This window comes from Geotrypetes seraphini, chromosome 2, assembly GCF_902459505.1.
Source record: "Geotrypetes seraphini chromosome 2, aGeoSer1.1, whole genome shotgun sequence".
NCBI classification, from domain to species: domain Eukaryota; kingdom Metazoa; phylum Chordata; class Amphibia; order Gymnophiona; family Dermophiidae; genus Geotrypetes; species Geotrypetes seraphini.
In genome coordinates this window covers 7729610-7746003 of record NC_047085.1, presented here as the reverse complement: position 1 = coordinate 7746003, position 16394 = coordinate 7729610, and the positions used below count along the sequence as shown (strand labels likewise).

Below are 16394 nucleotides of genomic sequence, written 5' to 3'. Positions count from 1 at the left end.
GTGAATGAAGCTCCTTACCTCTTGTTTGCGCATCAATTTCTGCATGACCATGTGACGTGCACTGCTGCCCGATATGCTCATGTGCTCCTGCTCACTAAGCATCTCTGGCCGTTCTGATTCCATTAATATGTCCTCCTCCTCCTCCATCTTCTTCTTCACTGCTTCCAGCACAGCCAGCGCAGGGGGACTTGACAGGATAGGGTTTACCACACCAACCTGTGGTATAGGCACTGGGATAGCAGGTCGAGCAGGAGTCACACCTACAAAATTCCATACATTGGTTACATATATCACCTTTCCTGTGTATTCTCCCTGCACTGCCTCCATCTTAACTTAACTAGGGAGCCAAGTAGGTAATACCCCATCCCCTTACCCTTCCTCATCCATTTGTCAGCAGAAACCATCCTAGTTCCTCTTCATTAAACACCATCATAAACAGCCTCTCTTCTTTTGTCAGGGGCATCGTACAAGGCCTCTCTCCTTATTCCTTCAAACTGGCCATCATGACTTGATGTCTCCAGTGTTTGCCTGTAAGATCTGTATGTCTCTCCCTCACAGGCTGAGTTACTTAGTGGTACTGTGAGCTCAAGCCAGCCTGTGGAGCAAGACGGGGACTGGATCCCAGGACTCCTAGCCTAAGAGCAATGTTAAACAATTAAGTATTCCTTCTATCAGTTCTAACTGGTTCTCGAAAAGACTGAAGAGCTATTGAGAAGAGGGCACAGCAAATGGTCAATAAATCTTCCTTGGACTGTGTGTAGGGGGTGTTTATACATGGTTACATACATAGTAACCCTTCTTTCTTAGCATTCAAACTGTTCTTCTGTGCTCAGCTTAGGACTCTTCACAATCACTGCATGATGGCTGTCTGTCTATCCCACCTATACATCTCAACCATGTGCAGTCCGCACGTCAAAGAGCAGATTATTGTGCAGCTCTATTCTTCAGAAACTCCTTGCCAGTGGCCTTATGGATGGAACGCTCTAACTATATTTAATGCCACATTGAAAACTTACCTGCTCCTACAGGCCTCCCTTAATTAGGATGGATCTTGTGGGCCAGTCTGGGGTAGAGAGTTGCGCAGGGACAGAAATCCCACCCGTCCCCACCAAAATCCCACCCGTCCCCGTGAGGAATCCCACCCATCCCCGTGAGGAATCCCTCCGTCCCCACCCGTCCCCGCAAGGAATCCCCTCCGTCCCCGTGAGGAATCCCCTCCGTCCCCGCCCATCCCTATAAACTTCAGAAATAGTTATTTCATTTAATTATGCTACTGAATTAAAGGATCTGGTAGAAACCCATTTACAAATAAGCAAAAAGACTTTATTAATTTGGAAATATTAATTGGGAAGAATACATACTTTGTAAACGGGTTTCTACCAGAGCCTCTTTTGTTTATAAATTTTTATCAACACAACTAATATACTACTTTATCCTGAAGCAAAAAAATAAATAAAAAAGAAATAGAATTCTTTTCCTACCTTTGTTGCCTGGTTTCTGTTTTCCTCATGTTCTCATTCAGTTCCTTCCATCCACTGTCTCTCTTCCTTCTGCGTCTTCCATTTACTCTGTTACTGTTCCTCTCCCTTTCTCCCCCCTTCCAAATTGGTCTGGAACCCATCTTCTTCCCTCCGCTCCCCCCATAGTCTGGCATCTCTGTCTTCTTCCCTGCCAGCGTCTTCTCCCCACTCTCTCTTCCCCATTTTCTTTCAGCGTCCTTCTCCCCCCCCATCTTCCCCATTTCCTGTCAGCTTCCTTCTCCCCCCTCTGTCTTCCACATGTGCTTTCAGTGTCCTTCTCCCCCCTCTGTCTTCCCCATGTCCTTTCAGTGTCCTTCTCCCCTGCCTTCCCCATGTCCTTTCAGCGTCCTTCTCCCTCTCTGTCTTCCCCATGCCGTTAGCGTCCTTCTCCCCCTTCTGTCTTCCACAAGTGCTTTCAGCGTCCTTCCCCCCCCCCCCGTCTTCCCCATGGCCTTTCAGCGTCATTCTCCACCCCTTTGTCTTCCCCAGTGCTTTCAGCGTCCTTCTCCCCCTCCTCTCCCGCCCTGGGTGCAGCACAGCCGGCCAGGTCCCCTTACTTTTGTGGCGCTTTTCCGACCGACCGACCGACAACAGCCCCGGTCTGACAAACCTCCCTGCCCTTAACCGCGAATCTAAATTTCCTTCTTACAGCTGCTGTAAGAAGGTAATTTAGATTCGCGGTTAAGGGCAGGGAGGTTTGTCGGGGAAGCGCCACAAAAGTAAGGGGACCTAGCCGGCTGTGCTGCATCAGGGCGGACCGCCCCCTCCCTTGGTAGCCACTCGAGCCGCGAGGCTACTCTACTCTCCTCCTTACCTGCCCTGCCTGCAGCACAGAGCCGAACGGAAGTCTTCCCGACGTCAGCGCTGACATCAGGAAGACTTCCGTTCGGCTCTGTGCTGCAAGCAGAGCAGGTAGGGAGAAAAGCCGCGCGACTTAGTACATCCAGCCCCGCAGGAACCCCGCGACCCTTGGAGGCGTCCCCACGGGATCCCCGTGACCCAAAGGGGGAACCCGCGGGTCCCGCGGGATTCCCGTCGTCCCCGTTCCCGTGCAGCTCTCTAGTCTGGGGCCATGCAGATCTTTCAATATGCTCACTGCCTATATATCTTTCCTATTTGATTCTGATTTATTTTCATGCAAACCTCTCTGTTATGCTATAAAAGTGGAAACATATTAAGCTTAATAAGCCGTTAACCATGATATATGTGGCTTATTAGATGAGTATCTATCTCAATTGATTGCATGGAGCTAAGCAACATCTAAGCCTTGCTCTGAGAGGTGAAAGAGGGCCATCTAGCTAAAAGAAAGAAATAGGCTCACCTGTGATGACTCCAGGTGCCTGTGCTGCCATTACAGCCTGCGGTAAGGTTCCTAAGGGCTGTGCCAGCGTCAGCGCAGGTGACACCAGCCCAGAAGTCGTTAGGCTGCCTAGTACAGCAGCTCCTGCCACTGCTTCCTAAAACAGGAAAGCAAACAATTGATTACTTCTAACTGCAAAGACTCTGAAATGGCATCCATTTTTTTTGTTAAAGATTAGGTTTTTACCTCGAACATCTTTCTTGTAGATGTGTCTAGTGGTCCTGAACCATAGGGTCTTGTATTTGAACCAGCAAGTTGCTTGCAGAAAACTGTCAATCATGTTTTCAACTCCACCTCCTTTACAGGGAGCTGCTCCTGCCCTCAGTTTGTACAAAAACAAATCAAGCATAACTGTAATGACAGACATAACTGGAAAGAGGGAAACAATGAGAAACCTCCAGCAGTATAATTCTGTTCTGTTCTGCAACAAACATTACCAATAAACATTATAACATATAAACAGCTGTTACAAAAACAGAGACAAAAACGTGTGGAACCAGCACTAAGCTTATATAGAGCTCGTAGCTACTCGTATGTCCCGCAATCTATCAGAGACTTGAAGCAGACTATACATTGTCTGGAGTGTTCCTTTTTTTTTTCCAGCTCTCCTGAAAGGCAAAGATTCTCCAACACTGGACTAATTCCAAGGCAGCAGGCATGCAAAGCCCACATACAGGGCAGGGCTTCAGGACTACTAGTCACATCTACAAGAAAGAAGATTATCGAGGTAAGAACCTAATCTTTCTTTCCAGTGCAATGTGTCTAGTGGTCCTGAATAGTAGGGACATACCAAAGCAGTCCCCAGAACCTAGGGCGGGCCCACGGAGCCTATCGTTAGGATGGAGGACCTGAAAGCGATGTCTTTCCTGACTGTTACGTCCTGTAGAACCTGGTGAAGGTATGGAGGGCAGACCATAGACACTCAACAGATCTCCTCATGCAAGACAGCTCTACTGTAGTCTCTGTCAAAGAGGTAGAAACTCCTTTGGTGAAGTGAGCTTTCATAAATATACACAAATGACATTTCAATCATTTTACAAAAATTAAAATTAACAGCACCAGATTACATAACAGGCTGACGTAACAACATTATCACCACCAGACAATCCTCCCTTCTCAAAAGGATCAGCTCAATGAACATACCATGAAATAGTCATAGCAGAGTCATGCTGTATATTTCATACAACAGAACAGCTTATTCCACTCTTCTGGACCACTACATGAAAAAACCTTTTATCTTACCATCTCCAGACTTAGCTCCTTTCTAGATGGTATAGTCAATTTTTGTATCCCAACATAGGGTGATATGCAGTCCATCAAATATCATGGGGCACACCCTTACATACTTGAATAAACCAGCAGCAATAATTTATACTTAATTCTAAACTCAATTTTCAGCCAATAAAGCTTAATCTGTTCTATGTTCATTTCTTTGAAGTTGGAACACCACCCACAAAATGGAGTTTTGCGCTACCTGCAGAGATTTTAGCACTACCATTAGAATACTTACAGTACCATATTATACTAGTCAAGAACCGGAAGCACCAACATTTGGAGAATGGTTTTAAAATCCCCCCATGACACATGATATAGTTTACTTACTAAGTCAGGGATCTCAAAGTCCCTCCTTGAGGGCCGCAATCCAGTTGGGTTTTCAGGATTTCCCCAATGAATATGCATTGAAAGCAGTGCATGCACATAGATCTCATGCATATTCATTGAGGAAATCCTGAAAACCCGACTGGATTGCGGCCCTCAAGGAGGGACTTTGAGACCCCTGTACTAAGTGTATCTTATAGTACACCCTCCTAATTAAGTTTAATGCATGTCGTCTAAATGTTAATTGGGAATCCAGAACCACTCCAAGATACCGGTGCTTACTGCAGCCCACATATGCAGAAGAAATAGCCATCTTGATCCATTTGGAGATCAAGGCTTTAGACATTGGCCTCACTTTCTTCACATGACTGGTCAGGACAAGAGATGATCCGATACATGAAACTCATTAGTAACTTCAAGGTACTGGAGGAAAACACTTGACTTCCAGCAAATGCAATGCCCTGTCCTTTTTATTTGACCATGTAGGAGAGAAAGCGGGCAGATGGACTTCCTGATTTACATGGAAGGCCAAGACAACCTTTGGTTAGAAGGACGGAACTGTGCGTAAGGAGATCCCCACTTCCATAATCTTGAGGAAAGGCACCCTACAGGAAAGAGCTTGCAACTCGGAGACTTGTCTTGCCAATAATCAACACCAAGAATACCCTTTTGATGGTAAAATATAGAAGGGAAGAATTCATTAAGGGCTCATACAGAGATCAGCTGAGACCCTACAATATGGGGTTAAGATTCCAAGAAAGAAAAGGGGGACAAACTGGAGGGCATAACTGAAAAGCCCCTTTAATGAACTGGGTGATATCTGGGTGAGAGGCTAGGAAGCCTCTGCGCCCCGCGATTGGAGGGCATAACCAAAGAGCCCCTTTAATGAACAGGATGACATCTGGGTGAGAGGCTAGGGAGCCTCTGCCCCCCGCGAATGGAAACAGGAAAGGCTTACAATCTGCACTTTTAGTGAACTGACCGACAGCCTTTTCTGAAATACCTCTTGGGTAATTCCATGTCAACAGGTCCAATTTCAAGGAGGGTCCCCAGTCTACATCTTCCACGGATACAAAATAGTGGCACAAATAAAGGAGCCCCTAACTTTGGATCCAGTTGAGATGGTTGAGTAAGGAGCTCGGGACTACTTGACATGGAATGATCTTCCAGCAAAAAATTCTGGAAGACTAACGAAACTGGAGCTCAGAAGGGCTCTACCTCCTCCACAGCATACCAACACTGAAAGGACTTCCAGGCCTTAGAATAGGCTGCTGCTGTGGATAGCCTCTTAGCTCTGAGCAAAGTGATGACTACCATATCTGAGTATCCCTTGCTTTTCAGAGCCACCAGTTCAAAAGCATGCCGAAAGATCAAAATGTTCCGAGTTCTCGATAAAGACTGGACCCTGAGTGACAACATCCACTTGAACTGGCAGCCTGAGGCCTTTGGCACTCTGGAGATGGACTAGGTCTGCATACCATGGCCTGCGAGGCCAATCGGGGGCCACTAAGGCAACTGACCTTGGATGCCTTGCAATCCTGCAAATGACTCACCCGAGCATGGACCACAAGGGGAAAAAAGTATAAGAGTTATTCTGGCCACAGCTGGACCGATGCACCCAACCCCTCACTTCCTGGCTCATGCATCCGGCTGTGGAAGCACATTGTCTTTGTATTTATTGCCGAGGCCATCAGATTCAATTGTGGAGGCCACCACAGCCAAACTATGGCATCAGAACACCCAGGGGGATACAGACCATTCTCCCGGGTCGAGTGTATGCCAACTGATAAAGTTTTCTACTCCCACCACGTGTGCAGTTGAGACAGCCCACCAGTAGAGGAGTTGAGCTTCTAGGCGTAATGAGGCGCCTGGGGCCTTCTTGCCTGTTGACCTAGGCCACAGCTGTCGCATTGTCTGAGAAGACTCAGACTGCCTAGCCTTTCAGAAACTCCTCTTGTGCCTGAAGTGCTAGTCGAATGGCTCAGCGTTCTAGGTGATTTGTGGACCACTTCTGTTGAGCCAGCATCCAATGACCCTGCACTGGGCGACCGTCGCACTGACCTCCCCAGCCATATAGACTGGCATCGGTTATGTCTGCTAGAAGGAAATACGAAGAGGCATTTCCCTGGAAAAGGCAGCCGCCTGCAGCCACCACAGCATGCTGCTCTTCGCTAAAGAAAACCATGGAAGCGATTGCTGAAGTGATTCTGTCTGAGGGGACCAGCACAAAAGGAGAGAGTCTTGGAGAGGTCTCAAGTGCGCTCTCACCCAAGGGACCACTTCTATGCAGGTAGTGCCACACCGTGGGAGATGGTCTCTAAAGCAGATCTGAAATCTGTTTCTTGAGCTTCAGTCTGCGTGGCCTTGGCCCAAAACCTTGTCAAACAAGACTCCCAGGTACTCCAGACATTGACCTGGCTCTTCTTGGAGGAGTTGTACCACTCTCGAAATTGCTCATTTGCCTTCTTCCTTGGACATAAAAATTGCCATACTGGAACAGGCCAAAGGTCCATCAAGCCCAGTATCCTGTTTTCAACAGTGGTCAATCTAGGTCTCAAGTGCCTAGCTAGATCCCAAGTATGGGTGCATTTGGACCCCAGCCTTGCAGAGATGCGCTGCCACCACCACCATGTTAAAGATGTGAGGTGCTACTTGCTAGACCGAAGGGGAGTGCCGAAAACTGGAAATGCTGGGAAAATGGGAATGTGGAGAAAGGCTTCCATCAAGGCAAGGGAAGTAAGGAATTCCTTTGGCGCCAGTGCCACTATGACTGACAGAACAGTCTCCATGCAGAAGTGCAGCACCTTCAGAGCCACAATGACAGTCTTGAGGTTTAGAATTGGTCTCCAGTCTTCTTTGGCATGATAAAGTATATGGAATATCTGCCCAAGCCCAATTCGGCATCAGGGACCAGCTCTATGGCATGAATGTCCAGTAGCCTTTGCACCGTTGCTCTGATTCTGAGGGATCTCACCGGTAGGCCGTACAGAGAATCTACAGAGTGGTCTGGAAGGGGGCACTGAACTTGATTTTGTAACCGCCCCAAACAACTTCCAAGACATAATGTTCTGCACCAATCTAAGTCAATGATAAACACATTCACATGGATCGTGTGGAAGGTAGGAAAAGCTATAACATGAGTCAAGTAGGACTCCATTGGGAGGAAAAGCCTCAGACGAAGCCCTCCCACCACCACAGCTGTGGCATAAGGTGTTCAGACGGAGAACCTCATCGGCAGAAAAACCTCCCGTGGAGCCTAATAAGGCTCTATGTTGTGCAAATAAATAGCAAGTGGTCACAATTTTTAGGTATAAAACAACTCAAAAGTTATTTTTGTCAGTGTAATAAATAGTAAAGCTCAGTCGCAGCTATCACCTTAATCCCTAAGGCTAAAGCTTCAAACTGCCTCTTGAGGAGCAATTCCACTTCACTGTTCTGTGCATCCTTTAACATCACACAGTCCTCACTAGACAGGGAGGTGTGTTTGGTGACCTGTGCCACCAGCAAAATTCACCTTCGTCTGAACAAACAGCTGCTGTAAATCCAAAGCCATTAGATAAAGCTTGACCATAGCATTAGCCATACACAGGAATCTCACTGGAGACTCTCAGTGGTCTGTGACCAACTTAGTGATGACTAGATGCGAGGGAAAGCATGCCGACTCCACAACAAAGCTGCTTATAACTGAACACTGAGGTGAAGGAGCTAGAGGAACATCCAGTTTCAGTTCTCTCAGCAAGTCAGAAATAATGCTGGGAAGTGCAGAGGCTTTGCAAAGCCGTTGCACCATGAGGTCATTTCCCTGGTTCAGGACCACTGTAGCTTCTAGACAACTGCTATCCTGCACCAAGCCAGACTCTGCCAGGGAATAATAATGGTATGGAATTGGACTTCACAACCTCCCAGTCTATGTGAGACTGAACCTCTTGGTTCAAGCCTGTTGGTGTCTGATGAGGGAAGCTTCCCCGTGCCACCGCCTCTGGTGTGCTGCAAGCAGACAAAAGGGACCCTCAGCAGTTCAACTAGGCATTCCACATGAGGTTCACAAAATCCAGGGTGAAGCCTGGACTGGTAGTCTCAAGGACCCCCCACCGGTCTTCCTGGGCTCCGCAGCCCCCACATGTCTGCGTTTGGGAAAGGCACTTTCAAAGAGTTCTGGAAAAGGTCTCTTCTCCTGGGAACGCACCTCCTGCAGATCCCCAACCCTGGAGGACTCTGAGGAGGCTGAGCCCGAGACTCCTGCCCCTCCCCCGTGGAATATGGATGATCCTTGGCTGACCATCCATCATAAACCTGGCATGATATAGGGCAGTAGTCTCAAACTCGCAGCCCGGAGGCCACATGTAGCCTGCCTGGTACTATTTTGAGGCCCTAGGTACGTTTATCATAATCACAAAAGTAAAATAAAACAGTTTCTTGATCATATGTCTCTTTAGCTATAAATTACAATATTATTATTAAGACTTAGCCAAAAGGAAAGATTTATAAACTGTAAAGAGTTTTACCTCATGCAAAATTGTAATTTCTTTAATAAGACATTAACTATTTTTTCTGAAGCCCTCCAAGTACCTACAAATCTAAAATGTGGCTCTGCAAAGGGTTTGAGTTTGAGACCACTGATATAGGGGTAAAAAGGCCTAAGCGTTCAATCCCTGTCAATATTAAGAAAAATTGAAGGGTTCTGAGACAGATGGAAGCTTTAGAAAAGATTGTTTAAAATCCAAGATGGCTGCCACCAGGAAAATTGTGCTAAAAACAGCCCAGGGAGACCTCCCCGATGGACAAAAAACAGGGAGAGAGGTTTTAGAGGAGGGGGACCTAGGCTCTGGGTGCAGAAATCTTCAAAATCAATTTTTGAAGGACCTCCCTACCCAATTTTCCCCATAGGCTTTAATAGCCTTACTCACTGTGCCATGTGGTGCTTTGGGTTACCAGACATCTGGATTTCCCCGGACATGTCCAGGGATCCGGATGGCTTTTCAAAACTCAGCACTTTGTCCAGGTTTTGAAAAGCTTCTGGCAACGAGCGACATTGGGACGGCATTTGTGAATGTAACGCAGTGATGTCATGCACATGCATGTAACATCATGGTATCACACCAGTGCATGTGCGAATGCCGTCCCAAAGTCGCTCATTGCTTGTGCAGGTTGAGGAGGGAGGGGTGCAAGGCGGGACCATGGGTCTGGAGTTTCCATTTGGAAAATCTGACAACCCTATGGTGCCTGCCTGCTTCAACATAGGAACTCAGCTGGAACAGATGGAGATGAGATCTGCCTCACAGATTTCCTGGACAAACCTGGTTTTCAGGCTGCCAGTCGGACTAAGCCTCAACCCCCGGCGAGCCTTGTTGTGAAGAAGGGAGGACCACACAGCCGGCCCCACTATTAATCTCAGCTGAGCCAAGGAGTCCAAACAGCTTACGCTCAAGCAATCAGGGATGCAAGCAGCTACGCAGGGGATGGCCCCGGAGGTATAAAAAATACCAGCAGGCTGGCTAGCTAAGTGCCCCAGATCCTGCAGTAGCAGACTTCTGTGGCGCCAAGTCTGCATCTTCTCCCAGGAAGAGGTACCAAAGATTGGAAACCTCTGGGCACCGAGCTTCCAAGCAACTACTGAGAAAACCCCCCAAAAAATAAAAATCCACAGAACAGATCAGAAACATCTCTGAGCACCTTGCTGGCAGAAAAACTGAGGGGGCAAAAGCAGTTCCCTGGGAAGGAGATGGAGTTGAAAACATGATTGACAATTTCTGTAAGCAACTTGCTGATTCAGTACAAGATTCTATGGCTCAGGACCACTAGACATACTGCACACACTGATGTACAACACAAAGAGGGCCATATTCAAAAGATTTGTGGATCAAACATTTATCTGGTTAAAAAGTGCATGGCTTTATTTAGCCACATAAGTCATGCCACTGGAATAGTTGTCTTAAAGTTACCAGGTAACTTGAATTGGTTGCATTCAACAGTCAAACCTATCCTATTAACATAACCCACATAGATCACAGCCATAAATAAAACTGAGTCAATTACCAAACCCAATTCTTGCTCAATGAGGACACCCAGTGGCCAAAACACGAAGTTGTTTACCTGTAACAGAAGTTCTCCGTAGACAGCAGGGGAATGCAGCCACTCTTGTTTGGTGAAGTCTTCAGACTGATCCTGTATGTCAGTGCTCTCCCCTAGCTATAGTAAGCCTTTTGGCTTATTGGGCATGTGCAGAGATTCCTATCAGTTTTATCTCTAGCTGTACCATAGAAAGAGGTTAGTGGGTACAAGTGCTGCCCGATTCAGGAAAAAAAAATTTCGATTCGATTCAGCCTATTGAATTGGTTTTTCGATTTTCCTGCCCAATTGGGTGTTTTTTTCAAACATCCTGGTGGGTTTATTTTGTAGCTTTTTCACCCCCTTTGGCTTCTCCTAACCACACTGGCGCTGTGGTGTAAACAAAAAAAAGAAACAAAAAGGACTTTTCCTCTCTCTGTTAAATCCTAGCTCACGTTTGCATCTAACACCAGCTCTGGCAGGATACACATTTCAAATCTGACATATTGTAATCACAAAACAGAAAATAAAATTAGTTTTTCTACCTTTTGTTGTCTGGTCATTTTTCAAATCTTGTTGGTCCAAGGCTCTGGTTGTCTTCTGATAACTTGCTTGCCAGGGTATCCTTCTTTCTCCGTGCTAACCATCCATCTGCCATCTCTGTCCACCTCTTCCGTTTCCCTTCCCTCCCCAGGAGGTCTGGCATCTTTCCTTTTTTTCATCTCCCTCCACAGATCCACCTTTTCTCAACTACCCTTTCATCAAGCATCTCTCCCTTTCTCTTCCCAACTGCCCTCCTATTCAGTATCTCTATCCCCCTCCACACCACCCCTTGTGTCCAACTTCTCTCCCTTTCTGTTCCTTCCCTCCCTAAATCCTATTATCCACCATCTCTCTCCCACGCCTCTGTTTTTAGACCCATTATTTCTTCCCCCCCAAAGTCCGGCATATGCACGTATCTTTGAATCTCCTCTTCCCTCCCTCCGTGTACTTCTACACCAGGACCCCCTCCAGTGAAGGTCTGTCCCCCCTGAAGGCCTGTCCCCCCCCCCGAAGGACTGTCCCCCCCTGAAGGCCTACACCCCATCCCTGAAGGCCTGTCCCCCCCGAAGGACTGCACCCCCCTGAAAGCTTACACCCCACCCCTGAAGGCCTGTTCCTCACCCCCCCGGAAGGCCTGTGTATTCCCCTCTGGCCTCCCACACCTCCCTTTACCTGATTGCAGCCTGCAGAAAGAATCTCGGGCACTTCAGCGATCCTTGCAGGTTGCCATAGGCCTCTGGAGCTGTCATCCTTCTGCCTTGGTCCTGCCCTTCCTCTGACATCAGAGGAGAGGCGGGACCGAGGCAGAAGGACGACAGCTTCGGAGGCCTATGGCAACCTGCAAGGATCGCTAAAGTACCCGCCATCCTTTCTGCAGGCTGCAATCAGGTAAAGGGAGGCACGGGAGGAAACCGTCCACTTCAGCACTTCTCGACTGACCCTCTCCCCTCACCCTCTAAAGCAGTTGCGACAGCGCCAGCCAGCAAGAGGCAGTGCTGCTGATCCTGCTTTAGGGGGCGAGGGTCAGATGGTGAATCGGGAGGCCGATTTTTTGGGGGTTTGAATCGATTCACCTAAAATGAATCGGTGAATTGATTTGAATCGTGAATCAAGCAGCACTAGTGGGTACATATGGCTGCATTCCCCTGCTGTCTATGAAGAACTTCCATTACAGGTAAGCAGCTTCACTTTCTCCAGAGACAAGCAGGGGAAATGCAGGCACACTTTTTGTTGAGTTCCTAGCTACCATCTGTATCAGGGTGGTGGTGATAGCATATTTCCCCAAAAATAAGCGCTAGCATGATTTTCAGGGTAGGTTCTAATATAAACCCTACCCCAAAAATAAGCCCTAGATAAGATCCCTCCCATCCCTTTGTGCACTGGAACCCCACCAACCATCCCACCGTGAGCCTTACATACCCTCGAAGCCTCCACAACATCAGCGATGGCAATGTTCTGAATGGGTTGCTTTGAGGTCTTCCCTCTGCCCCATCACTAGTGACATCATCAGTGGCACGTCCAGGGAATGCCCCATCGGGGAAGGCCGTGAAACAGCCCGTTCAGAACGCTGCCACCGCTGCTTGTTTGGAGGCTTCAGAGGTATGTCAGGGGTGCAATACTTTAAGCTTCTACGGTATGTAAAAGCCAGATGACTACCTGGATTATATCCTCCACCCTCAAAAGGACCTACCATATAACCGAACCTTGAATGCCCCCTCTCCCCAGTAGGGTTACTATGCCTGTACCAGATTTCTGCCAGTTTTTCTAAGCTTAGGCTTCACTTAGTGGTAAAATGCGAAATGGAGAAGTCTAAAACCTTGTTTCATGTTTAGAGTTTACAAAAATGTCAAACCAACTCAATAGTTAAGTGTTATCAGAACGTGAAAGTTCAAAAAAAGTTATTCTTTACAAAAGGACACTTTCAAATAGTAGCTCATGCTGGAAGAGTTGACCACTATAGCAAAATCTGTCTGAACTCAGGATGTGTCAGGGTCAAACCTACCGTGTTTCCCCGAAAAAAAGCCCTAGTGTGTTTTTTGGAGCACAAATTAATACAAGACCCTGTCTTATTTTGGGGGAAACAAGATAGTTCAAGGAGCAAATAGGTTGTGTAGGACAGACTGTTCAAAATGAATGTTCTGAACTGTGCTCTGGTATAGACAGTAATGTTTAGTAAAAGTGTGAGCTGATGATCAGATGGGTAGATTTACAGATCCAACAAAAATTGGTCCACAATCAATATTTATTCAAAGCTAGAAAAAAGATAGAAAAGGACAGAAACTATGCTTCCCAATCCTTGGGTAAAAATAGTACTGTCAAGTAAATTAATTTATGTGTATTTATATTTCCTGACAGTAATACTTCAAAATATGTATGTGTTAAACCATTTAATATTGTTTAATTTGTTTGAATTTTGGCTGTGTGTCAATTTAATGGACATCAGTATGAGCCATGTAAACGGTGCCCAGTATAAGGCTCAGGCAGTAACCTTGCGATGACTGGCATCATCCGGATAATATCTGGATAAGGATAACTGCCTCATACATCATTTCATGAGGTGGTGGCTTTATTTGAGACCGCTCCAGCACATGAGGTTGATGGTTTTGACTGTCTGACCATCGCCTTTCCGACAGCTTTATTGTAAGCTTGTCGTTTGATTCTGATTACTAAGGATCTTTGCTCCTGACGAAGGTGGACGAAACGGAGCTCTGTTGAGTGGAGATTTCCTGCGGGTAGTGATTGATTCCAGAAACACTCGCACTTTCTGCATTCAGTGAACGCAAGCTAAGTATTTATTACTTTTTCAAAATTGGGACACATGGGCATTCTAGTGATGACCCACAGAATGTATGCTCTTTTTGAACTTTTTATACAAACAGTTGGACTTTGATACACAGCGATTTGGAATCGTTCAAGTGATTTTCATTTAAATTTACGGACTGACTGCCAGTCATTTTTCAGCTTATTGCATGAACTTTTAGCATGACTTTTTGAATACTTGGACTCTTGCTCACTTTTTTCATTTTTTTGTTTTTCTTTCTCTTTTTTTTGGGCGTGTCTACCCTTTTCATTTATTTTTCAAACGTATCATTTGTCACCCTAATCTTTAGTTATCATCACTTTTTTCATAAAAAAATTTTTTTACACTCCTACATATATATATTTTTTTATTTTTATCACAGTAAGTTTGGTCACAGACACCTCATTTAATTTATCCTTAGGAGTTTACATGCCATATCTCGGGGATTTAAGATTGTAAAGGGACAGTTGGGTTACCTATTATTATTTTTTCTATTTTAGTAATTTGTTGCTTTCTGGCCATGGACAAATATGATGTATGAGGCAGTTATCCTTATCCAGATATTATCCGGATGATGCCAGTCATCGCAAGGTTACTGCCTGAGCCTTATACTGGGCACCGTTTACATGGCTCATACTGATGTCCATTAAATTGACACACAGCCAAAATTCAAACAAATTAAACAATATTAAATGGTTTAACACATACATATTTTGAAGTATTACTGTCAGGAAATATAAATACACATAAATTAATTTACTTGACAGTACTATTTTTACCCAAGGATTGGGAAGCATAGTTTCTGTCCTTTTCTATCTTTTTTCTAGCTTTGAATAAATATTGATTGTGGACCAATTTTTGTTGGATATCAAGCGCGGACAGTATTGGTCACAGAGTCCTTAAGGGGTTTCTGCAGTTTAGCAATTTTTGTTAGATTTACAGATGTCATGGAGCAAAATGGATTGGAATTTGGTCAGGATGCAACTGATGTGCCAGAATTGAATGCAATGGGAAATCCACATTGAAATGGTTCTTTTTGAGGCAGGTTGACCCATGAAAAGCTGATTGGTATGACATAGGGCTGCTGTTTCTCTAAGGTAGAAAAGAGGTGCTCTTCTGCAGTCAAGGCAATGGAGGTACTGCTCTGCTGGCAAAGTATGCAGAGGAAGGAAGAAGGATGGGAGGTCCGTTTCTGATTGAGGTTGAATTTGGGGTGCGTGCACAGCTGGACACAATTAGGAAAAAACTGAGTGTAAGGGTAGCAGAGCTTAGAGTATGTTGACCTGTCTTGTCAATCTGATGACTGTGAGAAAGGCTGTCTTCCAGTATTGATGTGCCTGCAGACAGTGTCAGAAGACCCTGACAATCAGTTAAGTACACTTTCCATAATAAATTAACAAAGTCCAAGTCCAGGGGAGGGGGGGAGAGGAAGTAAAACCCCGTACAAGATGTCCTGAGGACCCTTGTAGGGACAGACTGGCTTCTCTTGGGCTCTGAAGCTCTGTGTTTGGTGACTTCACCCAATCCCTGTGGAACCCCAGCCCTAAAGCTCTCAGAGGAGGCTAAGCTCATGCTCCTGCCCCTCCCTTACGCGTCACATGGTACACAGAAGCTCCTCCGTCGACCATCTAGCACAAACCTGGCATGATGTAGGGGTAGAACAGTGACAGGAGCCCATACCTATTGATTTTAACCAAAATCGAGAGGTTTTGAAGCAGATTGAGGCTTTAAAATAAATAAAATCGGGAAAATCCAAGATGGTCATCGTGGCAGCGATTTCACACAAAAGATGGCCCCAGGAGAGCTACCTTGAAGTTCAAAAAATTCAGGGAAGGGGTTTTTGGAGGTGGGGGACCCTGCCTCTGGCCCTAGAAACTTCTAAATGGGACAAATTCAGGACCCCCTCCTCCTCCCAATTTTCCCTATAGGCTATAATATAGCCTGTACTTACTGTGCCTTGCTGGTGCCTACCTGTGTCAGCTCTCACTGCAGCTGAAAAGACTGGAGAGGACTTTATGCCTCAGAACACATTCCATGGGTCCAGAATTCTTGATCCTCAGGCTGCCAGTCGGACCAAGCCATTCTGAGATCTCAGACCCCCAGGAAACCACGTGCCATGACAAGCCCCAAAGGACCTACATCGGTACCAAATAGCCTGTGCTCAAGCCCCTGATGAATCAGGAGGTGAGCTAGCTTTAAGAACAGACCCCGAGCTCCAAATCCACTAGCACAGGATGGCTACACAGGTACACCCTAAATAAATAGGTCCTCTCAGTACCAAAGCCTCAAAGTAAAAATCGGAGGGGAAAAAACCCCTCGAAAATAATAAAATTAAGCAAAGCAGATCAGAAAGACACCTTCTCAATTCACTTACAGAATGAAAAACTGAAGGTGGCAGTACAGCCCACTGGGGAAGCAGGCAGAGTTGAAAGATGTAGATGACATCCTTCTGCAATCAATTCACAACAGGTGTAAATCACCTAGAGTCCAGATTCTTATACCCTTGCACCAGAAGTAGGATTTG

General features: G+C 46.1%; 1 protein-coding gene across 6 annotated transcripts in view; it reads right to left on the bottom strand.

Moving 5' to 3' along the window:
- The window catches only part of PUF60 (poly(U) binding splicing factor 60), a 257544-nt gene that overhangs the window by 17068 nt on the left and 224082 nt on the right, over positions 1 to 16394 (bottom strand). For all 6 annotated transcript variants that reach the window (XM_033933257.1, XM_033933258.1, XM_033933260.1 and 3 more), the window contains 2 exons: positions 2842 to 2977; positions 19 to 260 (listed from right to left, as the gene is read on the bottom strand). In XM_033933257.1, the coding sequence (XP_033789148.1) occupies positions 19 to 260; positions 2842 to 2977 (378 nt within the window). The remainder of the gene's footprint in view (positions 1 to 18; positions 261 to 2841; positions 2978 to 16394) is intronic.